Here is a 12,308-nt window from a genome sequence, read left to right on the forward strand (position 1 = left end):
ACATCCAATGCTGTACTAATTTTTAAAAGTAAATGCTAATAACTTTATATAGGCTACCCTATGTAGAATTTAGAGCTCTAAAGAACCTGTCAAACCCATTTCTTAAAACATTTAAATAAGTCAATTCTTTACTTTTCTTATTCCAAATTTACTGCTCAGCATGAAAGATGGGCAGAGAAATAAAAATCAAACCAAATCATTTATTTTGTTTCTTAAATTAAAAATATTTTACTGTTATCTGGTGCAAGGTTTGATGGGAAAGGTAGTTTTAAACTAATGACTGAATTGAGGTTTTGGTATAATTGGTTGCTTTTAATTATTTATGTTTTTCATCAATATCATGAATAATAGAAAATTGGAATATTTCAGTGAGATTTAATATTAAGCACTTTACTGTATAAATTCTATTTACGTGCTTTATGTATTTGAATTTCTACTTCTGCATTCTTTAATAAAATATGTATTAAATATTTGATGATATATTTTTAAATGTTTTTATTTCAGAGAGAGAAACACTGATGAGAGAGAAGCATTGATCAGCTGCGTCTTGCACACCCCCCCTCACTGAGGATTGAGACTACAACCTGGGCATGGGCCTTGATGGGGAATCGAACCAGAGACCTCCTGATATATGGGAAGACACTCAACTGAGCCACACTGGCCAGGCAGATTTGATAAATAATTTAGAAAAATCTCAAATTACCTAGAATGCTTATATACATAAAACATTCTGTAGGCCAAATTTATTGTTTATTATAAAAAGATTATTTAATCTTATTTACATGTTAAAGAGTAATTACTGATATAATTTTTCTAATTGCCTACCTAGTAAAAATGCATCTTCCCTATTAATCTGACAGCCAATAGAGGTTTGATTAGGTGGAAAATATTAATAACTACCACATGCATTCATTGTGACTGTTAGAAAATACTTTTGAGGGGAAGAAAAAAGAAAAACATTGTATTTCCAATTAGTGGCTTGTAGCCAAAACATGATTCAGAATTATACCAAAAAAACCAAAAAACTTCCCCCAAAAATTGAAACACCAAATACTGTGGCCTAAGTAAACAACTGACAACAATCTATAAAACAAGTACAGAAAAAAATCTATGATCAAGGCTTTTTGATGAGGCACAGAAGCCCAAATCAGCAGTGGCTTACCTCTTGATGGGTTTTCCCCTAGGGACAAAGAACATACCTTTAAATTGCAGTTAGCAGTGTCTGGGATTCCAGCTCTTTCAGTAGCAAGGTTATTTTCTGACCTACCTACCATAACATAATGAATTCTATCAAAGCTTAGAAAGAAGAGTGTAAGAATATTGCTTTCATTATTTTAAACAGTAAATTATATATTCCTAAATGGCAGAACAGTTAGCCTCATCATTCCAATAATTCATATGTAAAATACAGCATCATAAATGTTTAGTTTACAAAAGGAAAGTAAGAAAGAACCTAATGTTTATATCTCCATTTAAAACCATAATTAGTTAAGTTCTACTTTTGCTGGCTATTCCTTATCCATCTTGAGCTAACTTTTCTTATTTGTAAAATTAGGATAATTGTTCTACCTATGTCACAAAAATTGTCCTTCAGAACAGAACTACAGGATGATCAGAAGAGGTAATGTGAGTAAAAGTACTTGGGAAACTAAACACCAACTTTAGTTGACAGTATGGCATTATCATTCTTTCTTTACATGTAACAACATGTAGAACTATAATTATCTTTCTTACTGTGAACACATTTATCACTGGGGAAAAAAGTTGGTAACAAGGAATTGATATGACTGCAGGATAACTGGCAACACCTCCCAAGGTTTCACTGTTTTTGTTTTTTTTTTTTTTAAATTAAATTTATTGGGTGAAATTGGTTAATGCAAGGCTTAACTGTTAACATTTAATATTTGCTGAGTACAGGATGTCTCCAAGTTACAAAGGTCCCATAAATATAAATCCAAACTACTGTCCTTGCCTCAGCCCCTCCACATTTCTTCTCTCTTCACTTTGATAGGAACTGCTGTGTGTGTGTAAGAGAGAGAACCAGGAAGTTCCAAAGTAGAAGCATGAAGAGTAGTGAACGCCACAGAGCAGGGATGGGAATGTTTGGCCTGTGAGCCGTATAAGGCCCATGAAATCATTTGCCCCTGCCAAGCTATTAGGGGTGAGTTAATTAAATGTTTGACCAAATATAGCAGGCTAATTTTAAGTTGGTAATTTTGTATGGCCTAAGAATGATGTTATAAATATTCAAATGGCCCTTGCCAGAAAAAGGGTTCCCCACCCCTGCCATAGAGTCTGCTTGCCTATGCACCATTCCTATCACCACAAATCTTTTTTCTGCCACTGAAACCCTTTATCACTATTACACATCAACTGTGGACATCTTTATGCTGGGAAATAAGGAAAAGGTTAAAAGTCAACAGTTAAGAGCTATGTCCTGGGAGAAACAGGGATAGTAAAGTTCACTTATAGAAAAAAAGACTGATCTCAGTCATTAGCCTTAATCTCTAAAGCCAATCCAATAAAGATAAAACACCAATTCCAAATATTGACAAACCTACTCACTTTCACTCAACAAAGGTGCTAGTTTTATCAATTCATTCTGCTTACCTATCTTCCACTAACTCAGGGGTCCTCAAACTACGGCCCGCGGGCCACATGCAAATACAAATATTGTATTTGTTCCCGTTTTGTTTTTTTACTTCAAAATAAGATATGTGCAGTGTGCATAGGAATTTGTTCATAGTTTTTTTTTAGACTATAGTCCAGCCCTCCAATGGTCTGAGGGACAGTGAACTGGCCCCCTGTTTAAAAAGTTTGAGGACCCCTGCACTAACCCAATAACCTACCCCTTCCTGTGATGCTAACCAATCCCACTTACTAATGCATGCACTATATCCAATTTAATGGATCTTTCCCTTACTCTCCCAAAGATCCACACATTATATTTATTTATTGATTGGTTGATTTAAAAAAAAATGTTTTTATTGATTTCAGAGAGAGGAAGGGCGAGAGATAGAAACATCAATGATGAGAGAGAATCATTGATCAGCTGCCTCCTACACGCCCCCTACTGGAGATGGAGCTTGCAATCTAGCATGTGTCCTAACCAGGAATTGAACTGTGACCTCTGGGTTCATAGATTGACTTTCAACCATTGGGCAACACTGGCTGGGCCTACCCATTATATTCAACTGAGGGGTGGGGAACATCCAGACCACAGGCAGTATTAGGCTTGTGAAATCATTTAGTCTGGCCCTCCCAAGGCATTAGGAATGAGTTCATTAAATGTTTGATCAAATATAGCAGGCTAATTTTTAAGTTGATAATTTTGTATGGCCTGTGAATGATGTTATAAATATCCAAATGGCCTTGGCAGAAAAAAGGTTCCCTGCTCCTGATTTAAACCATCACTGTTACTTCTCAGATGTAAGGGACAATAAGTTATGTTAGAAAAAATCTCTGTACTAATGACATTGATTAAATAGGAAGGAGAAAGCTGGAGGTGAATGGGGTGGAAATGGGGCTGGGGAAAATGTTCAAACCATCTGCCATATCAATTTGATATGGGTAGATAAGCATATTTTAAAATAGAGTTTTTTAAAACACATCCAAATTGTTAATGCTACTGCTAATAACCAGAAAGATGATTCCTTCAGTCTTTCAATTTAAATAAAAATCTTTCAGGAACAAATTTAAAAGAGGATTATGGATATTAAGTCATCCATGGCTAGTCTTTCCAATTCAAAAGCAATGACAGAAAGAGCACTCCCACCCCTTCTCTCTGCCTACTTAGTAAACAGGATGTCTACTTCTGAGAAAGTGAGTTTGAATAAAGCTCTACATTCTATTTATTGGTTCTTGAGAAAGCTTGACCTGTGGTTCATAAAAATGTCCGTGGTTCAATGTGTTGGTACTGGAATAATCTATTATGATTAGTAGTGGTCAAGTAGGTCTTATACAGGAATGGCTTGCACTGTTACAAGATGCCTATTGGAAAATATTGTTAAAGTTTTCTGTTAGAAGGTACCAAAAATTTTATGCTTCACTCTTGGCCTTTCTTTTCTTAAAACAGTTTATCGCCTCCTTCCCCCCCCCCTTCCTCTTTAAAATTTTAAGGATTAGGGCCCTGTGGAAAAAGTAAAACTTTTTCTGCTTTTAAGACTATTTGTGCAATTAAAATAAAGTTCTCATTGGGGCATTATCAGAATTTAACCACTGTCTTGAATTGGATACACTGGTCTTACAATGAAACCATTCAAATCACAATTTCAATACAAATCCAAGGCAGAAATTTAATTTAATCATTTATGAAGTTACAAGCTTACCACATACTCTTCTAATTCAGAAATATAAACACTTTTTGAAAAGCACACACAATGTCTTAAGACTAAAATTCTGATTAAAAAAAACATTACTTATTGTTATGTAAGAATATGGATAATGAAATCTACTAAATTATTAACAGATTAACCACCTCCAATTCAGTTGAACCAAGAGATTAACTGTGCATATTTACAAGTTATTGCTACAACATATAATATTAGCAAGCATGAGCACCCAAAACAAACGCTAACACAAACACTGATATATAAACTAATATATCTTATTTCTTCAATAGCCTTAGTTTTAGGAAGACAACTAAATACTTATAATTTAAAACTAATTTAATTATATGAATTCTGAAGTTTTGATAAAATATGTATTTGTTAATTAAATAGAAAGACTTATAATAAAGACCTATATAACTATTCAGTCTTTTTCTTTTCCTGTTTATTCAAAGGCTACAAAAGAAAGATAACCTTTCCTCTTCAATTTCTAAACAGTTTTCCCAAATTCGAATGAATAAATCTAAAGGCCAAACATTCTTTCTATAACCTACAGAAATAATTTTTGTTAGAAACCATATTACTTATTAGGTGGTTGTTGATGAATCAAGGTGCTTTTAAGTCACTTCAGGTAATTAGTGATGATCTGGAGTCTAAATCACATCTGCACATGTATTTCTTAAATGGTCTCTCTTTGATCTTTAAATTTATTCTTGTTGATATTACAAAGGGGCAGCCATTGAATCCGAGTGATGCAATGCATTCAATCTTCAAGACAACGACTAACAATGGAACTGAGAAAATTAGTATGAGGAAATTGTTGCCTAAATGTGTCCTTGTTAAATTCTGTATGTTTAAAATGTTTGGAGACAAAAAGGGTTTGTGGACCTAAAACCAACTGACCCTGATGGAATGCCAAACTGTAAATTGCCAGACAGCTGTAGCTGGTAATAAAATGCTAAGACCTGAAGAGCTGTAGCAGAACCTGATTATATGGTAATCCTAATATCTGAGAGAAGGCAAAAGAGCTAGAAGAATAACTGATAGGCTGGTAGCTATAGTAACCAAGATAAATTTGTATACTGACTGGGGAAAAACATTAGGGTTGCCATCAGGTATGAGGCCCACATTATGTCTTACGTGCTTTTTCCTCAAATTTGAATCATGAAATGACAGACTAACACAAAGACTGTTCAATTTGAAATAAGAAAATGAATAGGGCTCTGCTCTGAAGAGTAAGGAAAGCACCCAATTAAAGGTTTAGCTGGTTAACAGAATAACATCCAACATCTAGAGGGGAACAGACCTTATGAAAGTTGGTAGAAATTAGCTTATCTCTGGGTAGAAAATAGAAATGTAAGTTAATTATCAATTCCAGTTAAACATCAGAAAGACATCATAAAGTACCTGCAGCTTTTATTACTTTAAATTTTGTTTGAAGTATTTCATTGGGCTATTAATTATTAATCTCTTACAGAAAGGTTTATTTAATTCACTGTGTAGTTACATATCTAAAATAGTACTAAATGGTGTTATTTGCCATATTTCAGTTATCAATGCCCCAGGGAGCAGCCTTATAATCTGCTCTCTACACAGTCTGTAGGGCTACCTTCACCACCTTCACCTCCTTCCATCACCACCACCCTTAAGATCACCCACTTCCTCCACCCATACTACCCCAGGAAGCAATTAGTAGAATTGCAGGCAGAGTATGAGGAAACAGCCTCATCAAGGGGCTTCCCTGGCAAATTCACCTGACTTTGTCAAAGTTAAAACAATGGACTGAAGAGAACACACAGTTTTGTGTAATGTATATGTTACAAAATAAGTCTCAAATACCAACAACTGGAAATTATTTTCTGTTCTGTAGAATCACTACTGAACTGTAGATAGCCTAAATCTATCTAGGTTTTTAACATTTTAAATATCAAATTTTATCTACCCCACTTTATGCAGTAGATTATCACAAGAACAGAATAAAGTTTTCAGTTTATAGAAGTCTGTACAGATTCAAAGTTAGCCCCCAAACTACAATACTACTACCATTGTCCTACCTCTATCAGTGGCCAATTGACAATTGGAGACCACTAAATTAGAACTTGAATTTACTAATTAACATGTAGGTTTTCTCACTTCAATATGTTACCTGGGTGTGATAAAACAGCATTTACAAATATATTCCTATCAATCCACATAGCCAACAGCAATAAAATATAATCTATGATTAAATATCAACTCATGAACAGCCATTTTTTTAGGAATCTTTCCACAAATAACCCTTATCCACAAATATTTTTAATTAAAACTTGTATCAATTTTCAACTCAGAGAGAAATGTTTATGATGCCCAAGTAAAGTGAGAAGCTGTTTTCATCAAAGGAAGCTGTGCAAATTTTTGTTTTTTAGGATAAATTCTTCAGGACAGTTTGATCTCAGTTCTTATGGTTTGAAAATCAAGATTTCACTATTACTCTAATCTACAAAGATAGACTGCAGTTGACACTAACTAGATTGCTAAAAATAAAACGAAATAAGTAACCACCACTGTTCCTAGATCAGCTATTCTGTAATCTTTGTTCATCCTGGAGAAAATTAGTGGGCAAAATTCAAGATCCTAGAACAATGTCTTCTGACAGCAAGATATGAAAAAACATAATCTCAGTAGATGAGAGTAAACCATCTCAAGAGCCCTGCTAATAGGGTAAATGCCAAAAACCTACAGCAGGGATACTCAGCAAGCAATACTTTCCCTCCTTCCACAGACAAGGCAACATGGAATAAATGAGCAACCAGGAGACTGGAGTTCTAGTTCCCAGTCCGCCACTATTCAGCAATGTGTCACTTCCCTTCTCTGAGCCTAGATTTCTTCCAGTTAAATGGGAGGCCTGGATTAAATGATCTCCCAGTCTCCCTACTCTAAAAATGTTACCATTCTATCATTCCTTCCAACACCTCAAAATATTTTGGTTGCCATGAAAAAAGAATTTTAAATAAAGAATGCTCAAAATGTCATATTTATTTTTATAACATGTTCTCAGTGCCAGCCTTTAGTATGCATATGTATAATCCACAAATTAGCAGGAACATTCATCTCATACAGAATTTACCCAGTAAATCTTTAATTTGAAATCTACAGGTTTTGCATCATATCCCAATAGCATCAAGTTTGTTCACTTAAAAACTAAAATAAAATCATAGAAAGATTTCCTAAGAACAAAAGTTTATCAATAAAAGCACACTATTAAACCTCAATATGACAGACTTTTACAGTTGGGAGGGTTCTCAGAATCTCCTCAATTTAAAGATGAGGAAATGAAATGACTCATAGTCCAGGGCTTTTTTTCTACTATACCACACTTCCTCCTCCCCTTCCTGCTTTATCAAAAGACAGCACAGTAGCAGAAAAAACAATACTAGACTGAAACTAATCGAAACTAATCTGGATTACAGTCCTAACTCTGTTACTGATTTGCTGTGGCACCTTGGACAAGTCACTTTCCCTCTCTGGGCTTTGGTTTTCATAACATTTTATATGGGGTTTAACTAGATGTCCCTTCTAGCTGTAACACACCATGATCTTATAAAATTCCTATCTGAAAAAACAACAACAAAATACACATTCCTGAAAGAGAAAGTGGGAACTGCTAGTCAAGAGAACTGAAAAGTTTGGGATGCTGGTTTTAAATAGATGCATCAGTTCAATTCAGCAAGTAGGTCCTAAAGCATTTTACTTCAGACACACACACACACAGTGAGGCTGCTATGATGCATTGGAAAAAATATACTAAAGTAGGAGTCTGGAGAATTGGTTTTAAATTCCAGCTCTGTCACAAGTGTTGCCTCCTAGGCCAATTCATTAACTTCTTTGAACCTAAGGTTCCTCATATATAAAAATGGAGATAAGAATAAGAAAACCTGACCTAAAGCATCAACCAAAATAAAGCATTATAAATGTGGTATATATTGCAAAGCTGATCAAGTGGAGATGATCTGCCACTGTGGAAAAGTAGGCTGCATTGGAATAAAAAGTCTCCCTATAAAAAACTGGACTGATTTATAACTTATTAAATTTGCTTTCAAAGTGTAGAATAAAGCTGAAAATACCACTGGAGGGGAATAGAAAAAAAACAGTATTAGGAAATGGATTATGTATTTGGATTCCACTAATTAACAAAAATGAAATAACTCTCAACTGCCCACTCAGTTTACTACAAATTTGGTGAAATGGTCTGTGTACTCTAGAACATACAATAGCAAGAAGCATATATTTTTTATTTTTTAAAATCCTCACCTGAGGATATGTTTTCTTGAATTAGAGAGGAAGGGAGAGGTAGAAATGTCAATGTGAGAGAGAAACATTGATAGATTGCCTTGCATATGCACACCAGGACAGGGGATTGAACCCCCAACCTGGTATGTGCCCTGACCAGGAATCGAACCCCTGACCTTTCGGTGTACAGGGCAATGCTCAAACAACAAACCACACTGGCCAGGGTGCAAGAAACATTTTTTCAAGTGCCCAAACTCAGTCTGTTAACCTCTTAGTTTGTATGTTGTGCTACTTTGGTTCACATCAAAGGACAGAAGATATTCTGATGACCAGGTATCTAGTGACCTCATCTGTTTTCACAGATCAAGATTTCTCACTGCATTTCTAGGTCTCCTCACAGTACCTTATGCAAATGACAAAACTTGTCACAAAGGATAGAGGATATGTTAATTATGCCAACCTTTGCTATCCTGGCAGTACTGTTAGCTCTTTTCAGATGCAGTTCTCCAGGTGAGTCTAATTCTCTTCCAAATCCCCTGACTATTACAGGATGAAGCCATGAAATTGAGACTGACATAGTAGTTTTATCCATAGGGCTCAACAGGCTAAACATTTGGGCAGGTTAGAGTTAAAATTAGAACACTGGGTCCCAAGAGAGAAGTTTTTACTTTTCACCTAGTATCAAAGGATCAAAGAGCTTGAGAAGCTATATTGTCCCATGAGGGAAGAAATGACTCTATCAATTCTATCAAAATGACTCATCAGTTTAGACAAGTTAAATAGCTCCAAGTTTTGCATACTTCCTCCCAAAGTAAGCACTGTATGATGTTAATTTTGCTAATTCCAAGAAAGGAAGGAGAAGGGAATAAACATTTGAGTTCTTTCTCTGTGCCAGGTGCTAGACTTGGCAGTTTACACAGCTGCTGATATGACTGTCCTTTGAAATTAAATGTCTTATTCATTAGAAAAGAACCACTATTCACACAGTTCTAAATTTATTACAATCCTATACATCAATTGTTATTTCCCTCCCCACTCCACACATACATAAGTACTAAAGAATTAGGTTTCATTTAAACTGAACTGAAAGTTCATTACTTTGAGGGGGAAACCACAAAAATAAAATTTAATTTCAAGGGGGACCCAATGTATTTGGAAATCCAAATGTATTTTCTATCCTCTATCATTTAGCTATGAACTTGTTTCAGATACTGAATTTGAAGGAGATTCAGTGAAATCTCAAGATTGGCCATTCCTACCCCCCAAATCCCCTCGTAGTGATATGAAGAAGGTATGAAGAAGGTTGTTGGAAACACACACATCAGGATTTATCTATGTACATTCTTTGACTTTATTGCTGTAATTTTTTTGGTAATACATTATATATTAGGTTTTAAAACGACTTCTAGAATGTAAAGATAACTTTGCTTGCATCAAACAAGGTCTTTCTTCCAAGGAGTAAGCTTGAAAATTGATGGCAGTTGACTATATTAGTGCCTTACATTAACATACCAATTTTACTAATTCTCAAGTTCTTACACCATGAACATATATATTTTACTGCCTCTAGTCCCACACGAGTCCATAGAAGAGTTTGGCAAAATCTCTATAAATATTATTCCAACTTTGAATAGTGGAGGAGTGGGTAAATAAAAGTCCTAGTCAAGGGAAGCATTCCAACTACTGTACTTCCTACTCAGAATCTCCCATATTAATCACCACTAAAATATCTTGCAGAATTAGATAAAAAGCACAAAGCTGTGGGTCTCATTTCAACCACCAGATTACTCAGCACTTGTTTGTATCTCTGTAGTCGGTTGTATACATTTATGTGCGGCTACCTTTTAAGACTGCATTCTCCCTAATGGTAAAGGACCTTCAATTTCCTTTGCCTCACGGTAAGGTGGCATTTTAATAAAACACTGTTGATCTAGAGTACATCAGCTAGAGGACTTTCCTAAGTAAACACCCAACCCTTTTCGCCACTCCTTTTCTTTCTGTGCAAGGAAAAGAGGATGGTAAATCAGGCGAGTTACGGCTACCTCTAAAATAGGTAAGTTAGCAGCAAAAGAAAGAAAAAAAAAGGGAAATGTAATTTCTTCTGTTATTGATCCTTTAATCTATGGAAATCCAAGGCCAGACGGATGTTTCAAAGGTAAGCTCTGAACCTCACAAACACAAATCGCCGGCTTTCCGGCTTTCAGGCACGTGAGCTGTCCCACCTCGCAGAAAGCTGGGCAAGACGAAAAAGGGGTTCTCTTGGAGCCCCAGAGGCCTCTCACCAGGGAAAGGGGTTTGCCCGAGGTGGGCGATCCCCCAATCCTAGACTCACTGAAGTGCTGGAGACAGGAGCAGCGGTGGCGGACACACCGGGACCAGCGAGGGGTGAAGGGGGACGGCACAGGGGAAGCCGGGTGACCGTGACGCCCGGCTCCTGGGCCATAGCTACTTACCCTACAGGGTAGCCACCCCCTAGGTGCACATCTTCTGGGGCATCAAAGAATTCTTCGGTGTCGCTTTCCGACGCCATTTATAGGACACACCCGCGGGTGAGGGGGCCGACGCCGCCTAGGAGGGTGACTCTCGTCTCCTCGTCTTCCTCCACCTCGGCAAGACCGTGGGAGGTGAGTCCCGCGCGAGGATGAGGAGTGAAAGGACGTTCTTAAGTAAGGAACCGGTTAGGAGCAGGGGGGCGCCGTCAGAAGCGGGGCTGCGGGAATGACCGGCAAAGCGGCCGTCTGAAGAGATGAGACGGCGTTGGGTCCAAGGACTGTTGCAGCCGCCGCTCCCCGCAATAGGTGTATAACCAGAGCAAGAGGCGGTGTCTCTCGTCAAAGGGGGAGGGCGGGCGCGCGGACTACAGCCGCTCCGGTTTCTCCCGCAGCAGCAATTACAGCAGCTGTGAGAGCTAGTTGTCCGCAAAATACGGACGCGCACCTACCCTCGCGAGATTTCGGGCGGGGGCCGGTAAAGCGTGGGCGGGGCGAAGAGGGGGCGGGGGCGGTTCCAGAGGGGCAGTGCTCGGATTTCTCCGGCCCCAGAAGCCTATCAAAACGGCGCAAGCGCGTTGAGGGCGTTCAGTGAGGGCCGGAAGTAGCCTAGAAGGGTGGGGCAGAGCTCCAAAGGGAGGAGTCTAGAACCTGCGCAGGAGCGGCGTGGTACCCCGGCTTTGAGGGAGCGCTCCCCGACGTAGGTGGTGGTTCGGAGAACCTTTTACCCACTAACTCTACAGTTCCTGAGTGAGGCATTTTCAGAGGGGTGATTTTTTTTTTCTTAAGAGGAAATAGGAAACGTTGGCATTGTGGTTTGCATTTGCATTTACATCGTCTTAATTTATCCAAACCCTGAATAGCCCACCCTAGGGCATAGGCAGGTCCAAAGCCTATAGCGTTACTAGAATGGCGTGCCCTATTTACTTACAATATCTCTAATTGAGATCCCTAGATATGGTCCTGTGGGCCACAGGGTGGGGTCCATTAGAAATGTGGGGAGTGTACCAGTTTCATGGAGTAATGATAGATTTGTTGTTGGAGCTGAGCCAGTTATGGCCTCCGGTTATTTTTTTCTCCATAAATATCTGTTGCTGCCCACACCTAATGTGAAGGAAATTCTTATATACTGTCCAAGATGTGCATCAGTCAAATGGTAAATGCTATATACTGAGCAGATATCCTTGCAAGGCTAAGAGCAAGTAACTATATTCTGATTCTC

The 12,308-nt window shown here is 37.8% G+C and overlaps 2 protein-coding genes across 8 annotated transcripts in view; one reads left to right on the forward strand and one right to left on the reverse strand.

The window, feature by feature from the left end:
- Positions 1–11,522, reverse strand: part of WDR44 (WD repeat domain 44) — a 107,582-nt gene extending 96,060 nt beyond the window's left edge. For both annotated transcript variants that reach the window (XM_059679890.1, XM_059679891.1), the window contains exon 1: positions 11,051–11,522. In XM_059679890.1, coding sequence (XP_059535873.1) covers positions 11,051–11,127 — 77 coding nt within the window. In that variant the 5' untranslated portion in view covers positions 11,128–11,522. The remainder of the gene's footprint in view (positions 1–11,050) is intronic.
- The window catches only part of KLHL13 (kelch like family member 13), a 462,679-nt gene continuing 460,967 nt past the window's right edge, over positions 10,597–12,308 (forward strand). For 5 of the 6 annotated variants that reach the window (XM_059679895.1, XM_059679896.1, XM_059679893.1 and 2 more), the window contains exon 1: positions 10,597–10,650. The gene's annotated coding sequence lies outside the window, so the exon portion shown is untranslated. Of the gene's footprint in view, positions 10,651–11,690; positions 11,787–12,308 lie in introns of those variants that run through there. The other variant, XM_059679894.1, reaches the window with a different exon arrangement.

This window comes from Myotis daubentonii, chromosome X (assembly GCF_963259705.1).
Source record: "Myotis daubentonii chromosome X, mMyoDau2.1, whole genome shotgun sequence".
Classification (NCBI taxonomy): Eukaryota; Metazoa; Chordata; class Mammalia; order Chiroptera; family Vespertilionidae; genus Myotis; species Myotis daubentonii.